At 44.7% G+C, this 24,044-nt stretch overlaps 1 protein-coding gene across 11 annotated transcripts in view; it reads left to right on the top strand.

The window, feature by feature from the left end:
- RANBP17 (RAN binding protein 17) overlaps positions 1-21,027 on the top strand; it is a 348,910-nt gene extending 327,883 nt beyond the window's left edge. For 5 of the 11 annotated variants that reach the window (XM_057729240.1, XM_057729248.1, XM_057729233.1 and 2 more), the window contains 3 exons: positions 15,510-15,608; positions 17,500-17,627; positions 19,408-21,027. In XM_057729240.1, coding sequence (XP_057585223.1) covers positions 15,510-15,608; positions 17,500-17,627; positions 19,408-19,504 — 324 coding nt within the window. In that variant the 3' untranslated portion in view covers positions 19,505-21,027. Of the gene's footprint in view, positions 1-11,812; positions 12,014-15,509; positions 15,609-17,499; positions 17,628-19,407 lie in introns of those variants that run through there. The other 6 variants (XM_057729301.1, XM_057729275.1, XM_057729265.1 and 3 more) reach the window with 2 other exon arrangements.
- The last annotated feature ends 3,017 nt before the right edge of the window (positions 21,028-24,044 follow it).

The raw sequence follows: 24,044 nt of genomic DNA, 5'->3' as shown, positions 1-24,044 counted from the left end.
TCTACCTCTAAGCACAGTTTAAAGATGTAATCCATTGATAGCATAACTTGCCTTATTAATTGAAAGGGATGGAATCCACCAGATGTAGCCCAAACCAGCAGAGAGTTAGGTGACTAAGCAACAGCAAAGACACCATATTGAGTGAGCCAGAATTCAGTCTCCAAGTCATTTATTTCAACCAGTGACAATACATTTAAACTCCTGTGCCTCAGCAGTGATTGATGGTTTAATATCATATATAATTTTTTTAATGAAGGAAAACCATTTAAATATGTTACCATTTGCACTGGTATTCTCCTATGTACATAACTGCATTTAATCATTATGGGGATTGTTTTTATACTTGTGTAATTTGTATCCAAGAAATAACTGTCAAAACCATCTCATGCTGTTGCTGGAAATGGTACAGTGTGCTTCATACTTGAATAGATTCATTCTTCCCTGCACATAATTAAGAGTATTGGAGCTTTCACTGCTACCACATAGGAATTCCATGTTTACATTTCTGAGAATGAAAAATTAGCCACAATGTGCTTTTTCAGGCTCCCATTTTCTGGGGCTATGATATTTAAGTACCTTAGTTTTGTACCAGTATATGATTTGAAGAGTTTGATTTTAAGACTTTTAATATTAAAATACATAATAAAATTTTATTATCTAATTACAAGAGGGTTTAGCCTCTTATTAAAGTTGCTAAATCAGGCCTAGATTAGCATCATAATGGCACAGTTTGACGTGGAATACTCAAAAGTCAAGTTCGAGGGAAGGGATGGGTTTTTTTGTTGTTGTTTTGGGGGGTTTTCTCCTCTGCCCACCCCTCGCACAGAATAACAAGGATGAAATGCATGTATGGAAACAAACAAGGAGCAATTTGGGACGCTGGAGAAGGAGTGGAGGTGTCAGCCTAGGATGGTACCCTTAGGCGAGGCAGCTGGTATATGTAGCCTTTTGTTTATCTGCTACTGGTTTATGTAGCCTTTAGGCCGGCACCAGAAACAATCACTCCTACAGGGTCAGCTGCTGGTCAGAAGCAAAGTAAGAAAAGATTTTGTGTTCAGATGCACAGCTATAATTTCTGTACAGCTGGCACCTGCTACTGGTGCACAGCATGAAGGTGAAAGGTCAAAGAGGCAGTTGTTCAAAACTCAAGAATGGCTTAAAGGGACTTGTAGATTAATCTGCTTTATTAACTTCTGTGTATTAGATAACTATTGCTGTGAATGACAGTACATCTTTTTGAATAAGTCGCATCTCTTTCTCTTTTAAATTAGCTTTTGAGTAATGAATATTAAATAGAAAGCATTTCAGGGGTAATTAAATGAAAACAGAATGATGTCATTTTACAATTATATTTGTGTGTTTATAGAATAGGGAATTATAATGTTTTCCAAGGAGCTAAAAAAAATGAGCCAGCTTCATAAAGAAGAATTTGAAATAAATAAGTTACATGTCCATTAGCCTTTGTGTTTACACTAAAAAATATGATGTAGTTTGTGACTTAGCATAGAGTCATTGGGTGCCAGTGGCTTGATTTGGCATTCCCAGGGGCTCCGAGTGTTTTTTTTATGAATTAAAGTGACTGCAGTCTGTCATTGTTCTTTTATCTACAGTTTAGCACAGTCAGTTTTGCTATTATTCTGCAGCAAATGTTCTCAGAATAGCAAAGGAGTAGTAAAAAATGAACAAGAGCCGTACCTTTTCCTTCGCACTCATGTAAAGCAGATAGCATTTCATAAGGAAAAAAACACATGGAGTTTTACACAGGTTTAGCCCAATAATAATTAGGCGTGCTTTATAACAGTCTCTCACCCAGTATGGCGAATGGCAAACAAGATGATTTTTAGCCTTTTCATTAATAGTGATTGGCGCAATTAGCTATCATTATAAATTAAAGGTAAAAAGAGTTCACTTAAATGCATTCTTTTGTAAAGTCTCTGCAAGGAAAATTTCTAATCCCTAGATTAAGTACTGACACCAGCTCAGGGAAAGTGTTTAACAATCATCTTCTAAAAGGATGGTTTTTTCCATCTGACTCTGATTTTTGTGTTTTTAAGAATTCTCAGAAAAAGAAAGCATAGCAGATGACAACTGCCCTTTCTATGCTGACACAGCACAGGTAGTAGCATTTATCTATATTTCACAAACAGAAGGCATTTGGGATTTCATTTGCACTCCCAAATTTTAACACAGGTTCAGTCTTTCTACTCTGAGCAGTGTTTCCGTGACAAGTGAAGATGATACCTGAGATCACCTTACTGTCTCACATCCAAACCAGCCCAGGGCTCACCAGAAGGGTCCTAAACTTGTATGGGTGTCACAGAGGAGCAGACTACCTTGACCAGAAAAGATTGGGTTAGGAGTATTTCCACATCCTTCCACTCCAAAATGGAAGAACCCTTATACCTCCTTCTTAAAGATCTAGACTTTTCCTTCATCCTGTAACAGAAGCCTTATTTACTGTAGAGTTGCTAGGACCTACAAAGTCATTATAAAAGGGCAACCTCAGATTCAAAGAGAATTTTGGTTATGAATGATTATGACGAAAAAGAAGCAGAAATAATTATTATATGCTAGGCTTGTGTGCTAAGAGCTTTACATATTTATATACACATACATATATTCCAGGGGGTGTGTGTGTTTGTGCGTGTGTGTGTGTGTATATGTGTGTGTGTGTATATATATATATATATATATATATATATATATATATCTAAGTCTCACTACTCTGTGAGGCAGCTATTTTTATCTCCATTTTCTGATCAAAATACTGTAATTGCAGCTCTAATAAGATTGTAACACACCCAATACCACACAGCTGATAAGTAGCAGAACGCATGCTCTTAACCCCTATAGAGTATGACTTTCCAATGCCCTAGAAACAGGATCGTGAGGGGTGGAGGATAAGCAAGGGGAGACACATACCATTCACTCATTCATAAATCCTTGATTGAGCCAAGGACCCCCTTCTTTGAGAACTGATTGGACAAGAGGTAAACACTTGACCCAAGCTGGCTTTTCCCTGGATTTAGAAACAGCATTTAAAAGACGTTGATCAGCATCACCTGGATTGAAGACGTGAAAAATCAAGAGCCACGGGGCAGCCTTTCCCTACCATATGCTCAGAGAAGCAGCCAGTCTGCAGTGAGAAAAGAGCAGCAGACATGCCTAAAGGATCTCAAGAGACCAGGGAGGCCCACAGAGAGAGACTGAGAAAGATCCTACCCACATTCTGTACCTGGTTCCAAGCCCTTGAGAGGCCTAACGGCACTGCCTAGCGTAGGGATCCTGAAGTCATCCCTTTTGGGCCTAAGGTTTGTCTGTGATACTTGCTGTCCTCATAAGAGGATTCCTGACTCAGGGAAGTTGTGAGGACAAAATGAACCAATGAGTATAGACTCACCCAGCGCAGAGATGGTATTCAATAAATGTGTGAAAGTAGCCTTCACTTTGACAAACAATATGCAGGTACCACTTTTTAATGTCTCTATCCTTGTCCATATCCCTGCTGTTCATAGTTATAACTGTGAAAACTGTCCTTTCCAGGAAATCCCAAGCCCAAGACTTCATTTCACAAGATGATTTGATTTTAAGGCCATGACTTCAGCCAGATCCCTTATGTCTTCCTAGTCCCATCCATGTGTTCTACCTTTTTTACGAATTCTTTTTGTGACAAGCACTCTTAATATCACAAACAGTCACTGGACTGGGTGGGGGCATGGTGTGATGCAGATGTTATTCTTAGGCTCAAACTGACTTTTTCTCACTTATTCTTCCTGCATACTCCAGGCTTACTTCTCAGTGGCAAAAATGAAAATAAACTCCATAACTCTTTACATTTATATAATGTCTTCACACCTAATGTCTCTCCTGACTTTCACAATAACTGTAATGGGTAGATAGGGCCAATATGAATATCTTTTTTTAATTTTAGAGTATAGGTACATCAACAAATTGAACCCCACAGTACCGGTATGGGTAAATTATGCAGAGGTTCAGAGAGGCGAAATAACTTGCCCCAAGATGCCAAGCCACTAAATAGCAGTGCCTAGACTATAACTAAGGCTTTCTCGTCTCTAGATCTTACAGTTTTCATACCAAGGCTTGCCAGGGCCTTAATCTACCCTTCCTTCCTGGCATTTCTTCTTCTCCATTCATCCCTGTTCAAGGGAGACAGCATTTCTCTGAGTGGCACTGTGGATGGTATGAGAAGCTCTTTGAGGTTCTTGAAAGAATACCACAGTATAAAGTGAGCGTTGGTTTAATGATGGCATGATTTATTCATTTTATAGTTATTACTGATTTTTCACATAGTACTTGAAGGGTAAATTATGTGAAATTTTCCCAAAGTATATTAATGAACTGGAGATGCGACTTCAGCCTTCATATTCATTTGTCTTAACTCTTGGAAATTTTAACTAGCAGTAGCCGTTCATGCAGCTGTGAGTTTATATTGTCTGTTAAGGAAGACTTCTATTTGGTTGCAATCTAATCACTACTTGAAGAACAAGGTAAAGCCTCCCTAATCCTCTGACTTTTCATGAGTTAATGCTGCTTTGTATGTTTTGCAACCCAGAAGAACTCTCGCATGTTAATTCTGTATCCCTTGTCATGCTTAGGAAAATACAGACATAAGTGCTTTCAGACTGATGAAATTCCATCCTCCTTTCATAGTTGTTCAATTGCAAATTCTCTATTTGTTGAGGACTTTCTACTGCACAACAATCAGAGAAGACAGCTTTTAGTCAGCATACCTGATTTTGACATACCAGTTATGCTACTTCCTGCCTGTGTCTTTGGAATAGTTACCTCACCTCTGTAAAGATAGCAAGACTTCAACCAGGGGAATTCTGCACCTTATTTGAACTGGACCCTGGGATCAGGTGGCTGAACTACTCCCTCCTGTGGTCTTATGCCCAGACTCCCCAAGACTAGCCAAGACTTAGATGTCTCCCATTCCACCACTCCCTCAGCCGGTTACCCCATAACTTGAAACACTGGTATCATGAAAAAGAAAAACTTTCAAGTGCATATTTAGAGGTCATGTGAACATAGAATGCTAAGAAGGAACAAATGGGAAGTGCAATGAAGAGAAATCTCTTCGGCCCCAAGGAGACCCACCAGAAAGAAAACACTAAGCAAGAGCTCTGTGTTAATGCCCGTACTTAATGTGGCAACTCATTTTAGATGGGACAGAGAAGTTCCACTCAGGGAACTAAAAGCGTCAATTAGAGTTAAGTGCATTTAGGGATGATTTCTCAGAGACCCTTAAGATTGAAAGGAAACAACTTGATTAATAAATACTTAGGCCGCATGAGCTCTTCAAGGCCACAGGGACCACATTGTATTCAATTCTATACCACAGTGCCTGACACATAGTAGGAGTTCGGGAATTCTTTGAGCAACAAATAAGTCTAAGAAATGAAGATGGTGGGAGAAAACAAGGAAGGAGGAGTCCCTAGCACAGTACCTGACTCATCACGGATATGTTGCACATGTGCACCTAGCACATGAGAGTTAATAACAGAATATTATTGACTTGAAATGTGTGCAGGTGAAACAAGTAGATAACAAGAGGGTTTAGAGCTTCTCTAGAGGCCTGGCCTGTTTTGGAATCTGCACTTTAAGGGAGAAGTCCCAGCCTCAGCAAATGATGGCCTCTTCTTATCCCACAGAGGGAGCAAGCCCTCCCTCCCCAGCCCCATCTTTCTCCTGAGCCCCCTGCATTGCTGAGAGGCTAGAAACAAATTGACAGAAACCTGGAGGAAAGTAACTCAAGTGATTTAGGAGAATGGAAGGGCTGGCTTATGGGTCCAGATTAAAGAAGCTAAATATGTATAGCCTGCCTAAGTGACAACTAAATGGGGCATTTGATAAGTCTATAAATACTTGGAAGATGTAAATGCCAATGAGGAAAGGGAATTACTTAGCATGGCACAACAGACTATTGGCATAATGGGATAATATTAAGAAAGGGAAAATGAAGGTTGAACATCAATAAAAAGCTTCCTGACAAAGAGAACCATTCCTGACAGGGGACACTATTAAGTTATGTGCTGTGGGCTAAGGGAAGTAATGGCAGTGCCATTTTTCAGGGTACTGGCAACAGAGCCAGCAAGACAGGGGCCAGGATATATCCTGACAGAGGCCCAAGAGCCAGGCAGGTGCCCTTCTGTGTCTGTGGCCTCCTGGTCCTAGAACAGGAGAAAAGCTGCATCTTCTTGGGAGAGCTCGGATGGCTCAGTCTCCTAAAGGGTCAGACCCTGTGGAGAGTGGTTATACCAGTCGTTCAGCCTGCCACGTTACTGCCCGAAAGAGTCATTCAACTAAAATGGTACCCCATTTCCTGCAAGGCAAAGCCCACATTCTGTAGCATCCAGTACTAGGCTCTTCACAAGACTGGGCCCCTGCCTACCTCATCAGCCTCCTCCTCCACCACTACTCTCACACACCCTCTCAAGTCCCACAGAGCTGCTCGTCGATCCCCAGACGCTTCTCCAGACCTTTGCACCTGCTGGCTCCACTTCCCTCCAAAGTCCCACCTGTCAGACTTTGCTTATTCTCTACAACACATCCAGATGCCACCTGTGACATCTTCCCTGCCTGCCGGAACACCCAGGCAGCCTCTTCTGGTCTCTCCGAGCCTCCTGTGCAGGCTTCTGTCTGTGGCACTTGCTGTACTGTGTTGTCATATAAAGTGTGTCTCCTCCCCTACTTGAGCTTGTTGAGGGCTGGGACTGTGCCGCATTCATCTGTATGTCCTCAGGGTCTGACACAGAGCCTGGCACCAGGTCGGTGGCAGTAAAGTCTGAATAAAGCAAGGAACGAGGTTCTATTCCCAGCACTTTCAGTCACTATCATTCCTTAGCCTCCCTATGTAATTATTAGGGCGAAAGAGCTTCCAAATCTCAGTAACATCTTTGAATCATCTGCCCGACCACTTGGCCAGCACTCTCTATGCCATTTAGACATCTATAAATAAAAGCCCTCAAATCTGAAAGGCAGCACGCCCTCCACTATGGTTTAAACATTAAACTCCAGACTAATCTTTAACGGAAAATGCTTCTGAGGGCCAGTGAATTTTCCAAAAAATGTTTTTCTCTCCTCACACAAAATCATTTGAACATGGTAAATAAAATAACCCCCCACTGCTGATTATGAAGGTTTTTAGGTCCATCTAACCAAATCCCTTCGGGAGTCAGGGAGGATATAGTGGCAGATGATAGGCGATGAAACTTTGAACCTCCTACCGTAAGGATAATATGTTTATTATGAAATACAATATTCATTGCACTCTGCTTTGAGGACTGCATGAGATGCCCTCATGCCATTATGCCTTATGTTGTTCTGTTGTGAAATATGATATTCATTGGGAGATGTTGCGATGACTGTTCAATAAAGTAGCATGCTGTTTCCCGCTCCCTTCCGTGATTCTGAATGGCCTCAGAGTTTACTTTATCACCGACTGTTTAATGTAAACATGTGCTTGTAGTCATCTCTCATGCATGTGTGTGTACACCGGGTGGGGTTCATTTCACTGCGCCTTATCCCCCGAGCTCACGGTGGGACTGCGGGTCTGCTAGATGGCAGCCCAGCATCCAGCCCTTTCTCTCACTGGCAGTCTTGAATTTGAGGCCATGTTCTTAAAGCTCTGAATGTACCTGTAGCTTCAGTATCAGGTTGTAGTTCTTAGAAAGATTTCTCTACCTGAGAGGAAAATGGGATATGCAGTCAAGGATTCTGACCATTTCTCTCTGTCTGCTACCACAGCCTTGCCGCGCCCTCATTGTTTCTCCTCTGGACTTGTGCAGTAGCATCTAAACATGTTGCCTTGCCTCCCATACCTACCCATCATTGCCATTCTGCAGTTTCCCATCAGTTCTGTTCTGAATCAAAGATCTCATCATTAATCAGAAGTCCTTTGAAGGCGACCCTTTATATACTGGCATAAACTCATTTCTGCATTCAGCCTGACATGAAAGGCCTTTTATAGCCTGGACTCAGCCCAGTCTTCTCTTCACCCTCAGCTCTATTCCTTTCCACTCAAAAGGTCTCTCTCAGAAGCCTCCTGTACAGAGGCTAATTATTCCTCAAATATGCCAAGCCCTATCCCCTGTGGCTTTTCTCATTTTATCTTCCTAGTGTATCCTTCCTTCCCAGTGATGCTATATGCATCTAAGATTCAAGTTAAATATTCGCTATCCTGCGAAGATAGGCCAATCTTTTTAGACAGAAAACATAGCACATATGCTTTTGTTAGTCTTTCTTGAGCCTACACACGTTTTCTAGTTTGGGGACCCCCAGAGGCTGGTGTAGGACATTTGAGGTTCTAGAACCTGATAGTTTGGCAGTCATTTGGACAGTATACCACGAACTAGAAATAACAGTATCACTTGAAAAAAATTAGAGGAAAATGGCTTTGGAGTTGAAAGTCATTCCTCTACATACAAATTTTCCCAGCATTCCTACCTAGAGGAAATTTAGGTAATGTTTTTGACAAGTGATGCTTAATTTTTACATCAAATCGAAAAATGTTCCAGTTTGATGTTGACAAGAGAAGAGTGAGAAAGTGTTTCCCAAACAGTACTGAGTGGCAAACCCTGCAGCTTCCCAGTGCCCCAGGTTTTCTGGTTTTATTTTAATGCAGCAAGCTGCTTTATGAGATCTGCAGCCACTTGAAATATGATTTATTACTTGTAAAAAGTTTCAAATGCATAATGAAGATTCAGAGTGAGACTCACAGTGTAGTGTAGTCAATTTTGTTGCTGTTGCTCTCCAGTACATCTCTGCCATTGAAATGAATTCTTTATTGTAATTTATTTCAACCATGGAAAATAAAACTGTTTTCATTGTGATGTGCAACTGTAACATTCAGAACAGACACATCATATGCAGTACTCTCAATTAATTAATTCTGAAGTTTCATCCCAACTTTATCTTCTTTCTTATGAGCCAGGAGACTGGCAGGTAATTCTTTCCCCAATAAACTATGATTAAAATAAATGTTTTGAGAACTAGGGGTAATGTTGGTAATGGAGAAAATTGAAACAACAGCAAAACTAGGTTGTGTATTTCCTTAGATTTTACAGTGGATGGAAGGGTTTTTAAATATTCTAGGCAATTTATCACTTGGAGGAAAAGCATCCCTTAACTTTTTGTAAGGAGGGAGTGGAGGAGGAGGGTGCTCTTAGTTTAGCTGTGGAACCGTGAAGTGCTAATATATGGCCAGAGCCAGCTGAGTTAACCAATCCTGCAGAACCTTTATTGGTAAGAAGCTTTTTTGCCTTTTTTTTTTTTTTTAAAAGCAAAGCTAGCATTGTACGAAGGCCAAGAGGCAGGACTCCCAAATGATTTTTCAGAGGAGAATGGGTCACTTGTAATTGATTGCAACCTTGTTTCTCTTAAAAAGAGGCTCACCTCATGCATTTCATTTGTTTTTTTTTTAATTTAAAGTGCTAAATAGTTGCTTCTATTATGAGACTGCAAAGACACTATGAGAACTTAGGAATGTGCTTAATATGTACAGATATTAAAAGGTTTAATCTAACTTAGCTGGTGGGGCCTAGTTAATCCAGGCAGAAAAATATTTGCTTATTTGCCCATTACTTTCATTTTTCATAACATTCCACTGACATCACGTTGGTAGACAGCAGACGAAGAAACGATTGATTCCTTTTCCCTAAAGACGACCAGTATCTAATTTTAGGAGGATCACATTTCAATATCTGCTATGCACGTGGCCTCAAGAACAGCACTTGGTAATGACAGCAGCTCCCTTACTTCCACAAACACTGAAAATCTGGAAGCTTTCCGTCCTTTGGCAGTATTCAGATTCTTCCAGAATCTTCAACCAGGGCATGAGGCGCTGAAGAAATTGCTGTGGAGATGGGTAGAAGGTTTCTCTGCTTTTTCAGTTTCTACTACACTCTCATTTTTGTTTTGTTGCTTTTATTGCTGTTGCTGGGGCCAGCATTCCTCCTCCTCTCCTAACTGGCCTTCTGAAAGGCCAGTTTCATGTGCCAGAGGATTCCTGAGACTCAGAAGCATCTCTTGAGTGTTTGGTTCATTTATTGGTTGTTCCTCAAAACATCGGCAACTCATTGCATCAAAATCGAAGGCAACCTAGCTTGGCCAGCAGTACATATAATTTTGTATCCTACGCCCCCTTCTCGTTAAGGGCCCCTACCAAGCAGAGTAAGGCACCCCATTCAACAAGATGCACCCTCTTGGGCACAGCCCTGATCATCCTTGTTTTGTCCTCCTCTCTCCACCGCTGTCTAGATCTAGGTACAGGGGTGCTTTGTCTTTGGTCTCTCATCTCTTCTTTGGTCTGTCCTTCTTTTGTGTAAACCAAAGCCGCCTTCTCAAGCTCTCCTTCCACCACCTTTTGAAGAAGACAGATTACTCTTGGCCCAATTCCCGTTTCCATTTCCCTGATCAACAGGCAGCAGAGTTGCAGTGTAACTAAAACGTCATGCAACCCTGAACAAAGAAGCCAGGATAGAGAGGGAAGAGCTGAAGTTTCCTAACTGTATTAAGGATTTGATCCCAGTAGATTAGAGTTCATATCGTCACTTCAGGTTCAGTTTTGTCTTTCTGAATCAGCTAGGGAGCAGGAGGGAGGAGTTTGAATTTTTTTCACCTATTTCTTAGACTTGTGGAATATTTTTTAGTTTTATTAATCAATATGCTCAAAGAACATTAACAATGAAAAGTGTTCACTTCGTAGGGAGTATTGTAACTCAAAGAAAATTAGCTTAATTTACTAATGTTTTCTATGATATTAATTTAAATTGCTATATGCATGGTACTTTTGGTGGGAGGGAAACCAGTGGTTCAATGGACCATGTTCCAGAGACAATCTATTAATTATGTCTACTGCTGTTCATCTTGAGAGGCTGAAAATATGTTAACCAAATTTATAAAAGCTCTAGGTGGGAGGCGAGAAGGTCTGCTGCAAACTCACCAGGAACCTCTGCCCTGGATTCTGATCACAGGGATTTCACAGCTGCCTGACTCTTGAGCTGGTGGCAGAGTGGCCGAACAGAGGAGATACACGTGGGCAGCATATCTGGGAGGCCCACTGAAGGGGGAAGCATCAGCCACGCCTGGAAGCGAGTCTTTCCTTTCACACCATGAATCCGCCAGAAGTCGACCGTGGGGGCCAGGCACACTGCCGCGACCACCCCTGCCGGCAGTCCTTGTCCTCACCCACAGGCAGCCTAAGGGTGGCAGGCAGCAGCCTCCAGACTCTGCACATGTCCTGGTTCCGCTTCACATCGTGGTAGCTGATAGCTATGATGCCTTGAGCAAGGGACTGACTTGCTCAGGACTTCAGATCCTCAGTCTATTAAATGGGGATAATATCTGCCTCGGGGTTCCCTGAGAGTTACAGACAGTGTGTGCATATGCCTGACAGAGTGCTGTTCCTATTGGGCAGTGGGAAAACTCATCAGGCACAGCTTACTCTTAGGTGGAAATGCTTGTCATTAGAAAAGATGGTGTCTCAGCCTGTGGCCTTGGTGACCTGAAAGGCTCTAGAGAGCTCTTCTGGGTAGCTGCTAGCTAGAGAGGCAACAGGGGCTTAGGAGAATTCTCAGGCTCTGCACACAAAAGCAAGATCCTTGGAAATGAACAGTGTGTTAGTACATATATTTACCCATTTTGGGTTTTAGCCACAGGCTGAGGCCAGAATGTCTCTGTTTTCTGTACAAATCCCCTTTCAGCTCTTTAGCTCTTTATACTTTAGTTGGTATTTCCCTCATCCTTTCCTATTCATTCATTTATTCATTTATGTATTCATTCTGTCATCCAGTAGCTATTTCCGGAGCCTCTGCTAGGTGCCAGATGCCATACTAGGCACAAGGGATACAGAAGAAGAGTCCCTCATGGTCCCAGCACCTCAGAAGTTTGCAGACCAGTCTCCCTACCCACTCCCCGCCATTGCAGTCATCGCCCTGTGCTCACTCAGGGCACATCTCTCCAGCCATCCTTCTCCACTCAGCTTCTAGACCTGGTGAGCCTCCAGCCTCCTTAGAAAGAGTACATACTCACCGTCTAGCAGTCAAGCATCCAGCACAAACCACATCTTTGTGTATTCGACGTCAGCAGGAGACAGAACACAAAGCATCTGAAGTGAGAGCATGTAGTTACCACCTTGCCGTAGGCGAAGAGCGACCCAGCACATTTGAGTAGGAAAGTCCACCGTGCTTTGTGCTGTGCTTTACACCCCACTTCAGGGTAGAAGCATAAGAGAGGAGCTGAGGAGTACACAGACAGCCACATTACACAATGTTGCTGTTTTATTTTTCCAGATCAGATGTTTGTAGAGTAGCCTCATGTTTTATTTAGAAGATAACAAGTTTTCGAAACAACAGAAACACTGTCATTCAAAATCCATACTAATACATGTGCCAGACCAAATAGGGCTGATTTTGGGGACTATTTTCTATTCTAGGGTTTTGGGTTTTGTTTTTTTTGCTTGTTTGTTTACTGCAGTTCCCAGTGAGGTTAGATAATTGTGAGGAGAATATAATCTCGTTTATCTGTCTGTAATCAAGACATGAAATGGGGTGCTACCTTGAGCCATGAGATTCCACTGGGTCACACCAGGCAGGGTAACCATAGTTGGAGTAAAGAAACACTAGTAATGATTGAGTGCCTATGAAAGAAGTCAGTCTTCACAGCAGCCCTTCAAAGTAGCTGTTATAATCCCTCATTTTATATATAAAGAAATCAAGGCTCAGAGAAGTGAAACAACTTGCCCAGCATCCCAGATTACGTAAGTGGCAGGGCCAGATTTGGTTGTAGTTCTGATTGGCTCCAAAGTCTGTCTGTATCTAACCGTGTTGGTTTTGCGTCATTGAAAGAAATTTTCTACCAACTCACGCCAAAGCCTTTTGGGAAGGAGGAAGGAGAACAAGGAAGCACGACCTGAGACAGTGTGGTGTCTGGTTTTCCTAAGTGGACGAAGCCTCATGACTCCCCTTCCCAAGTGGTCCGTTCCCTGGTTAGGCAGAAGAGCTGCTTAGGATAACATAGTGGATAATGTATGTGTTTTTTGGACATAGCTCTGGAAAACGTAGCCTGGGTTGGGCAAATGTGAAATGGCCATTCCAGCCATGCCTGTAACAGTGCAGGAAGTGAGCAGAGGTTGGGGGAGTGGAGGCCCCCGCTCGCGCAGCGTTCTTTTACGAAACGCTGATGGCCCTTTGTGACTCAGTGCAGGCTGGGGTGGGCCAGTGCAGAGAGGCCAAGGGCTCTCTCCTTTCAGTCTTGACTTGCTGGCATCGATAACCACCAAAGATTTCACATTACCTGGAACAGGATCCTGTACTTAAGCATTTTACCCAGTATTTTTCTATATGGGGGGCCTTTCTCCAAAGAGATTTGCCACAGTGATGAAACTGTTTCCCCATATCCTCTAAGATTATTAGAAAAAAGAACTCTGGAAATGAGTTGCCACGTCATTACCCTTTGAGTGGATTTGCTCACTAATTTCCATTTTTCCGGAAGAGTAAAAGAGGGGAAAAAAAATCATCCATTTTAGCCAACTTTATTTTTAGGAAAGTATTTTATTCAAACATCCCCTTACTTATTACAGACATAAATACATGCATTCAGACAAATGAATCCACGGGAGAACCGTATAAAGTAATTGGCACATCACTTCAGCATGCTTTGTCAGTTACTGGAGGACTTTGGTGCCTTTAACTTTAATCTTTTCCATTAAAATATCCATTCTGCCTTCAGATTGTGAAACCCATAATATTTTAGGCTGTCTCCATGGGTCTGTTAGTTCTGCTTGTCAATTTAATTTGTGGCTCTATGACTTTGGGTGGCTTCTTAGATTGTACATGGAAACATGTGATCTGCAAGTGATGTTCAGCACGCCAGGCTTAAGACCTAGCCTCTCGCCAGAGACGCTGGACATACGGTAAATGCGTATTGGCAGATTTCATTCCCAGCCAGCAGAACTGTTAGGATGATGGTGTATGGAATGGCAGATGTCTAGAGCTCATGGCTGTTGTTTTTATACACCTTAAACGTTTATAACACTTTTTACATCCACCAACTCATTTGATGCTCCTAGCTTCTTTGTACTGATTATCATTTCCCTCTTTATAGCTAATGAAATCGAGACACAGGGAGAAAGGTTCGGTGACTTGCCTGAGATCACGGGGTAAATTGGATTGCAAAAATGCCAGAGGACAAAGGCGAATGTCACCAAAGCCTAGTCAGGGGTGGGGTGTGCAGTAGCCTTTGCCACATAATTGCCATGTTCCCCTGCCTTCCTTTGGGGAAAGGAGCTCTGAAGCAGTGAAAATAGGAAGGGCTAGAGGTGGGAGGTAAAGAGTCCAAGAAGCAGAAACTGTAGCATCAGCTTCACGTGGGTGGCCGCAGCTTGCTTCACAGCTCTTTGCCTGGGCTGTTGCAGCCTCATCTCTGGCCTCCCTCCCTTCCTGTCACCTGCACAGCGCACATTCTGCATGGCCCCAGAGGGAGCATTCTTAAGTACAAATCTGAGCGTGTCTCTCTTTTGCTGCAAACCCATCACTGGCTCCCACTGCCAGATTCTTCATCATGGTCTTCCAGCCCACACTGCGGCCTTGCTTCCGGCCCAGCGCTCTTCTCCCCTGTCGCACTGCTCTCCTGACCGCTGCAGAACCCACTGGGCTCTCTCCCAGCCTCCTTTTGTGCTGCTGTCTCTGCTTAGAACACATTTATGATGAACTCCGTAAGCATGGCCTTCTCCGTGGAGTCTTCCCTGATTCTCAAGGACCCAGAAGCATCCCTCTTTCTGCTACAGGCCCCATAGCAGCTTTGCCCAGCGCTGGTTCCCAGTTCCTGTTACCGCTCTGCTGAGTAGTCTGCCCCAGGAAGCGTTTAGCTCCTCAAGGACGGAGGTTGTTACAGATGCCTGTGTTCTCGTACCACCACCCAGGTGTCTTGCAGACTTGGAATTTAAGAAAATGCATGCATATGAAATGTAGGAGTAAAATGAGTGAGTGAGTGAATTAGTGTGTGAGGAACGATTGCCAGCAGGAAACATGCCTCCAGGGTTACATGGGATGTGTCCCGTTTCTCCTTCTGTCTGACAGGAGTCATGGAGAGATGTCACACCTCCATAACTTGACCTGTTTGGTGAAATGAGAGGCAGAAAGAGGTGTGCTGGGCTTTTGTCTGGTGACCTAGTATAGAGGAAAGCACATCAGGGTTGAGAGGCAGGGACTGATCCTCTTGGCCCTGTGGCCCCTGACTTCTGCCCAGAACCCAGAAGGTTCTCACCAAAGGTTTTGGTGGTGGGAACTCCCCCTCAGGGAGCTGAGGGTCTTTGCCAGGAGTTCCTACAGGCAGCATCATAGGCTTCCAGAGTCAAAGCTGTTTGTTCAGGAAGCGCCCTCATGGCTGGTGGCAAGACGTGGGGGCAGAAGGTGAGCACGTACAAGGCCTGGGATTGGGGGGACCTCTGAGCCGAGGCATCAGTGTCTGCACGTGACTCTGTCTTCCAGATGATGTCCGTCCTCATGAACACCATTGTGTTTGAAGACTGCCGGAACCAGTGGTCAGTATCCAGGCCTCTCCTGGGGCTCATCCTGCTCGATGAGAAGGTGAGTGTGGTTGCGGGAGGGTCCGCAGACGGTGACCACTGGGCAGAGGGAGCCGCTGCACACCAGGCCACGCTGTGACAAAGGGAAGCCAGTCGAGCTTGAGCTGGGACCTTGAGCACCCGGGACAAGGCTGCATTCCCCTGGAAGGCCCTTCCCCACAGGCCTCAGGTCTCCTTCCGTTAAGTAGAGGCCTCAAAGTAGCTTTTCTGGAACCCAGAGCCCCGCACTGGGCAGGTGGTTTGCTCAGCAATGCTTCCCGTTCACCCTCCCTCGCCTCCCTGTTCCAGGAGGTTCTGAACAACCCCTTTTGCTCCTTCGTAGGCCTCCTTTCCTATGTGAGATCCCTGCTGCCCTCAGTGGTAGCAGTAGCCCCTCAGAGCCCAGCACAGAGGCAGCAGCCTTCATCCGCAGCATGAGTCTTCAGTCCCGAAGCGCACGTGCCACTCTGTGCTGCCTCCCAAGTTCTCCAGCTTCCCCTTGAACCCACCCCTGTCTCCCCAGCAGTCAGTAGGAACAGTGCATTACTGCTCGGGAGAATGAATTGTCTATACAATAAGAGAGTACTGGGGAAAAAGACAGTGAGATTAGAGGCGGCCGCATACATTAAAATTCAAACTGAAATCCCAGCCTTGGAAAGAAACTAATAGAAGAAGAAAATATATCAAAAAGAGAAGAGCTGTCTCATCATTCACCTGTGCTGAAGTATCCAATTTTAGCCACATTCAATAGCACTGTCATTCATCTTCCCTGGGTGTTATTGTGATTTAAATCCAAGCTCTATAAAAGAGAGCAGTTCTTTTAAAATGATTGAGAGGGAATAAGGGCAAATTCGGTGTTTAGAAAAAGCTTATGACATCACAATATTATACTTTACTGATGGAGGCAATATTTCATGGTTTGGGATGAAAAACTAATAATTTTCTATTTGGTGTGAGTCACTGCATCATTATAAAAGGGAAAAATAAGTAGTTTTGTGCATTCCCAGCCTTGTTCAGGAAGACATTGTGGTTTAAGTGTAATGCCTCTGATATATAGTATTTAAGTATTAGTCTGACTACAAATTAATTATGTGTGTTTTTGATGTGAGCTATTTTAATGTATGATGGAAATTAAATATCATGCTGTTTGGGCTTGGAAGGATAAACACGTGACTGGCAAAATGTTGTCTTTGTGCTGAAATTAAGCTATTTCCAATCATTAGGAGCTGCTTTTAGCGTAAGAGTTTGTGTGTGTAAACGCCCACAGACATCAGCAGAGAAAAAAGGGCTGTGCAGTTCTTTGTGACCAGGTGTGACAGGTATTTCTCTTAGTGCCAGAAAGCCCTCCCAGAACTAAGCAAGTCCCTGGAGTACCCCACCTCAGCAGAGCAGACCCATCCGAACTCAGGAGGACAGGGACTTGGAACAAAGCCTGGGGTTGCTTGAGGAGTAGTTCACTAGAGCCACCGAAGATGAAGAGGCCTGAGGAGGGGCCATGGGCCTGCTCGCCCAGAGTGCCCCCTGGGCATTTTTAGTTAAGTTCTTCCCCTGGTCTGAGAGGCACTTCCTCTTTCAGCCTTCCTGTGATTATTGTTGATGAGAGTCAGGAAGACTTTATGTGCTTGGTCCCCCACAGAGGAGGCAAGGACTCCATCGGCCTCAATTGTTCAGTGACAATAAAACAATTATAGCAAGAGATTTTTATGAGAAGGGATAATACAGTTTATACTCAGGAATGTCTCTATTGCTTTGGTTTTCTCTAAAGGCTTGATGTTCAAAGTGGGTCTGGACCAAAGCCCCTTTGAGAGTTAGGAGCCCTGAGCACGTTGGAGCTGGTCTAGCCCCTCCCCCACAGCTTTCTTCAGGCCCAGGTTTGGAGCCAGAGTTCTGACACTTGTTCTGTCTCCCAACAGTATTTCAGTGAACTGAGGGCAAGTCTAATAAACAGCCAGCCTCTCCCCAAGCAGGAGGTCCTTGCCCAGTGCTTCAGGAACCTGATGGAAGGAGTGGAGCAGAACCTGTCTGTCAAGAACAGAGACAGGTAAGCGATGCCCAGTGGTTTAGCATCTGTTGGGGAGGTGGACATTCCAGGATCGCGCTTAACACAGCTCACGTAGTGATCTGGCTTTTCTATGACACCTTGTAATCCTAGACTCAATTTACTTCCATCCAATAAAAATGACTGGGTATTTGTTTTCTTCCTAGCATCATACTAGGCACTGTAGAGGTTGCAGAGGTGAATAAGATGCAGCCTTTGCCCTTAAGCAGTTTATAATCCAACAGGAGAGAGAGAAAAAGTAACTAATCGAAACAGTTAAAAGAAGGAAAGTTTAGATCTGTCATGTGGGACAAAGAAAGGCTTCCCGGCATTTGAACAAGCATAGGCTTTGAGGTCAGACAAACTCCAATTAAAATTTTATCCCTGCCCTTTAGAGACTGTGTGGCGGTGAGTAAGGCAGTCAACTCCTCTGATCCTCAGTTTTCTCACCAGTAAAACAGAGATGATGATAATTGGTTGTGACATTTAAATGGCAGACTATAGTGAACGTGGTACCTAGGGTGTATAACATAGTCACGCAGTTCCTTCCTCTGCCTGACCTTTAAAAGTGGTTGGTTTTGCAAGAACAGAGACAGGTAAGTTGCCAGTGAGATCTTGATGAGGAATCCAAAGTTACCACCTGTGCCTGAGTTCCTTCATTCATTCATTCAGTTCACAGAATTTTATTGCGAATCTGCTACGTGCCAGGCATTGGGAATACCAGTGGGAAACTAATTGTTCCAGGTTTTTGCCCTCATGGAGCTTCTAGTGGAAGAGACAGACATAATGAATGATGGAGAGAGAAAATATTGTCAGAAAAAAAAAAACAAAACTACTTGCCCCATCCTTTTATAAAAGTGGTAGCATTCAAATGCTGCACCACTTGAAATGCAAATTATTTAATCACCCTGAAAGCCACAGGCCAAAACCTGGGCTTTGCTAATACAAGGCCTAGTCAGATGGGCTCTGTGGACATGTTCCCTTGACTGCTTATTTCTCACCAAGATCCTCTATCAGGCAAAAATGGGCAAGCCTGCAGGGCTAGCAGGAGTGAAGGAAGGCGGGGGGACCTTCCCCAGGTGCCTCGGGGGAAATTGCTTCACCTGAGGCTTGGGAATTCGAGTGCCATCTGCTGAGCCTCTCTGTGAAATGGTGTCAGACAAGCTCCCTCTTGAGTGAGAGTACTGGCTAGCAAGGACTTGGGAGTTTTCCACGTGCCAGGCAGGATATTGAGCACTTACAGGCATTGTCTCACTTGACTCAGTAAATTCTCACTTCCCACAGTCCCATAAGGTAGCTACTCACGTGAGGCACCGAGACGAAGGCTCAGTATTCATCTGAGATCACCCAGCTAAGAAGTGATAGAGCCAGGATTTGAACCCAGATAGTCTTAACGCAGTGCCCCCACTTTTTGAAGCACTGGGTTTGATTTTCTTATCTGCAAATGAGGATACTAACACCTACTTTGGAGAAGACTTGCGATGATGAAATGAATGTATATGTAAACCCAGCCGGTGCCTGGCACGTAAGCTTTTGTCCTTTTCTCTGTATTCCTTACCATCTATGTGTAATTTGACTTTTAAAAGTAATTTTTAAATAGTAGAGCCACAGAATGCACCCCTCGAACTGGTCAGAGTGTACTTGCTGGTAACCGTTGTTTTCTGGGAGGGGCAGGAGGAGGCGGGAAATGGGAGGAAGGCGCTCAGCCAGGATCTAGGGCCCTCTCCAGGGTCCTGAACTCCACCACCAGAGGTTCACACAGCCTATCTTCCTTTTTCCACAGGTTCACCCAGAACCTCTCCGTCTTCAGAAGAGATGTGGCAGAGGCCCTGCGCAGTGACGGCAGCACCGAACCGTGCAGCCTGGACATGATGAGCTGACCCGACCTCTGACTGTGTGCTGAGCAGCCTTTATCAAGAGACTTGTGGGTCTAGATCCCAGGACAGTGATGCTGGCTAGCCCAGGGGAATCTATTTTTCAAAACAAACAACAACAACAAAAGCCCTACCTTTTTATAAGTTTGGCCTAATGATAAGAATTTATAATAGCACACAAACAATGTAAATTCAGTCTTTGCACTGAAAAAGCAAAAGATGTTTTCAGTTTTTCTATACAATATCATTACCTTTGTTCTTATAATGCTCTGAAAGGGTGTAGAGACAGTATTTAACCAAAGAACATAATAAACCAGGTTTGCGCCTAAGTGTGTGCCGGTTAATGGTTCTGCAGTCACGGTTGTGGGTTTGCAGGAGATGCAGCCTTCAGCGTGGATCCCGGATTGAGACAAATACCATTGGAACCTGTTAAATTAGTAGTTTGTTATGAGTCTGGAAAAAAGCAGCACTGGGGACTCTGAGCTGTGGGCATTTAAAACGAGCCTGGGAGCTCTCCAGAGCATCCCACAGGACTGCACACAGCCCTCTCTGCCTCAGCAGCATCTGATAGAGTTGAGAGACAGTAACACAATTAAATGACTTACAAACAACGTTTGCCCTTCACTGGCATAAATCTGAAGTGGTTTAGTCTAGAAGAATTAAGCTGTGCAATTACTGCCTGCAGAGATATTTCTTCGGAAGGAGAAGGTAGCCCCAGCGAGTAGTTCTGGGTGCTGCCAGCACCTAGTCCTTCTGCCTCGATTTAATTTATAAGGGAAGCTGAGGGTGTCCAATTAAAATACAGATTCAAAGCAGCTCCGCCTTCTTGGGCCACCCAAAACTGTTCTAGGTGCTAACGCACAGGTTCTCAGAGGATGTGGAGCAACTGGTTTTCATCCTTCCACAAAAACTCATGTTACTGTGGGGACTGCAACCCAACCCAAACCCAGGACAGGGAGGAGGCCTTTACAGTTTGTGATGGGCTGTAACTAGGCTATTAATTTGAGATTGCTCCTGTCAGGTGACTTTGGTATCTCACTGCTCTATCTTCATGGTTCAGACTTGTAATAAATATTGTTCCCTTTATTTCTGATAAGACATGAAAGGTTGGCCTTCCTGCTGAAGAAGTAAATCCACAGACTCCTGTTACAATCTCGTTTCTCAGACTAGCGTTTCTTGAAACCTCTCTCGATAGTTGAGTTTTACAACAGGCTTGTCATAGAAAAGCAGAGTCACCCAAGTTTATCTCAGAATGTTTGGCTTCCATGTGTGAACCCAGGAAATCAGGGAAAAGTGTGTTCTAGGTAGGGTTACTTCTGGTATCTAGTAAAAGCCTCGGCTTTACACTATATGTCATTAGCAGTGGGATAAATTTTCCACAAGAAGGCAAATTCTGAACTTCGTAAGACTTCAACTGCTTAGAGAAGTCTGACTTGAGAATTTTCTCTTTCTCATGGGCTTATTACTGTACACTACTCATCCCCCAAAAATCCTTCGTAGAAGGCCTAGCCCACTCTGACACTGTTTTGTTTTTGTTTTTGTTTTTAAGAGGTCCAAGACCTGGGAGCTCCCTGGAGGTCTAGTTGTTAGGATTCTGGGCTTTCACTGCCGCGGCCTGAGTCCAGTCCCTGGTTGGGGTACTGAGACCCTACAAGCTGCATGGCGCGGCCTAAATAAATAATAAAAAGGTCCAGGGCTTCCTAGGTGGCGCAGTGGTTGAGAATCTGCCTGCCATTGCAGGGGACACGGGTTCGATCCCTGCTCCAAGAAGATCCCACATACCGTGGAGCAACTAAGCCTGTGTGCTACAACTACTGAGCCTGCGCTTTAGAGCCCGTGAGCCACAACTATTGAGCCCGTATGCTGTAACTACTGAAGCCCACGCGCCTAGAGCCTGTGCTCCGCAACAAGAGAAGTCACGGCAATGAGGAGCCTGCACACCACAACGAAGAGTACCCCACTCACTGCAACTAAAAAGAAAGCCCATGCACAGCAAAAAAGACCCAACACAGCCAATTAAATAGATAGATAGATAGATGATAGATGATAGATAGATAGATAGATAGATAGATAGATAGATAGATAGATAGATAGATAAAAAGGTCCAAGATCTAAAAGCACCATATTGTTTGCATTAAAGTGCTCACAAGAAAATCACCATGTGTGCTTGCTTTTCTTGTCCACATCGCCAAAGGTCTCGTGGTGGTGCCTCACCAGCCGGGGAAGGCTCCATCTTGGCCTTGGAGAGCTGCTGCGGAGGAGGACTTGTCAGGCCTGCCCCACCCCCTGCTTGTAGGGCTGCATGTACACAGCACACCGCGAGGCAGCACGCCTGCACTCCGGGGAACAGACTCAGCAAAGCAACAGAACATCTGCCGTGCCCTCCCCGTGTGACCTCTCCCTTAGTCCTCACAGCAGCCCTATGAAGATAGCACTGCTCCCACTTTTCAGATGAGGAAACTGAGACTCAAAGGTGGTATGCAGCTTACACTGGTCACACAGGCAGGATTTGACCCCAGGGCTGTGTCACCTCGAAGGAATTCCTGGTGTCTTCCAAGACCTGTATTTGAGAGTGGTGAGTTGAAACCAGTTAATGTTTACATCCATTACCATGTTTTTCAGAACTCTATTGCTATATAACAAATTACCCCAAAATGTAGCGGCTTACGACAACACTGCTTATCTCACAGTTCCCGTGGGTGCTCTGTCTCAGGGTCTCCCAGGCTGCAGGCAGCACTGGGCCAGGGCCCCATCATCACGAGGCTCACAGGAAAGGACCTGGTTCCACACACCCTCATGGCGTGTCGGCAGGAGTCAGCGTGGTGGACCGAGCCTCAGCTCCTCGCCAAATGGCCTCTCCATAGGGCAGCTCACAACATGGCCTCTTGCTTCACCAGAGCAAACGAGAGAAGCACAGCATTCCGGAAGTCCCAGCCTCTCATAACCTCATCTCAGAGGGGGCACGATCACTTTCCCTGTATTCTCCTCATTAGAAGCAAATCGCAGGACCAGCCCACACCCATCGGTAATACAAGGGCCGGCGGCAGGGATCTTCAAGATCCATGTTCAGAACCACCTAGGGCCACGATGCTTATCTGGCCTTTGCTGGAGAGGTTGAGTTTGGCTACAGGTTTCTCCCCTGAAACCTGGAAAGGAATACTGATTTTCCTTGGAGGGCTCAGTTCCATTCTGTGCCCTATTTATTTATTTATTTATTTATTGGCATGTGGGCTCAGTAGTTGTGGCTCGTGGGCTCTAAAGCGCAGGCTCAGTCGTTGTGCCACACGGACTTAGTGGCTCCACGTCATGTGGGATCTTCCCGGACCAAGGCTCAAACCCGTGTCCCCTGCATTGACAAGTAGACTCTTAACCACTGCGCCACCAGGGACGTCCTGTGCCGTTTTTAAGGGAGGAAAAGGGTGTGGGGAAGCTGGGATGTTTTCAGAGCACATGAGGCTGCACACTCACCCCGCTCCACCCGGTGGGACCTGGTTTGGAACCGCACCCTCCTCCTTTCCCCAGCCGTGCCAGAATCGGCCTTGGTAAGGGATCGCGGGGACTCCTGGAGAAACCTGGAGTCCCATGTGGGAGTTCTCTGCAGGGTCATCCTATCCCAAGGATAAAGCAAGCACTCAAGCACCCAATCTTGCGGAGCCTACATGAAAGAGAACTAGTTGGATCTGTTATAGGCTCTCATCCGATCGCAGGTATATCTGACTTACACTCAGCAACAGGAAAAAAATAAATGAACCTGGCAGTTTCTTGGGGTCTACCACTTAACCAGCATCTGGCCCAGAGTGAGGAAGAGAGGAAGATGCGGGCCACCCTTCTGGTGAGCTCCTAGCTCCGTGCAATGTGGGGCTCTAGATCAAACCAACAGCTTCAGCTGATACTCAGGCAAGAAACAGTTTGAAGGTATTATGACCACACAACTGACTTTTGCCTTCTACACTGACTTAAGAACTTGACCCCTGAGAGCCGTATCCTGCTTGTGTTCTAGATGCTTCTATTTTCCTGTGCTTTCCAGTCGGGCTTCTCTTGAACAAGGGATGCAAGTGCTGCACTGTGTGATGATCAGAGCAGCCAGAGAAGTCCTCTTGGCCCGCAGACTCCCTTCCACTGGCCCTGCCAACCTAGAAGTGCCTTTGGGTTATGGTACTGGAAGCCCCTTTCAACAAGTGCAACTGACCTGGCATTGGCTGTGAGCTGCGGTCAATGACTGAGTTAACCACCAACAGAGAGCTGAGCGTGAGAACAAAGAACGAGGTAGGCTTGGTGAGGGATAGTGGGGAAAGTGGAAGATCTGGCACATGGAAGCCTTGTCTAGATGGAGGCCAGTCCAGCAGTGTAAGGGAGACAGCATTTGAGAGAACCCAGTACCTTATGGCAAGGAAGGAAAGAGTGCCTAAAGAGCAGAGAGGGGCAGTGTAGAGAGGGAGAAAGCAAAAGTCTCAAGATGAACATTAAATAACTGGAACCACTATTATTAAATAATTGGAACCCACTAAGCATTGCAAATTGCGATCTCATTTAAATGTAATTCTTA

The sequence above is a fragment of the Hippopotamus amphibius genome, chromosome 1, assembly GCF_030028045.1.
Source record: "Hippopotamus amphibius kiboko isolate mHipAmp2 chromosome 1, mHipAmp2.hap2, whole genome shotgun sequence".
NCBI classification, from domain to species: domain Eukaryota; kingdom Metazoa; phylum Chordata; class Mammalia; order Artiodactyla; family Hippopotamidae; genus Hippopotamus; species Hippopotamus amphibius.
The sequence above is the reverse complement of the archived record's forward strand: the minus strand, read 5'-3'. Positions and strand labels throughout refer to the sequence as shown.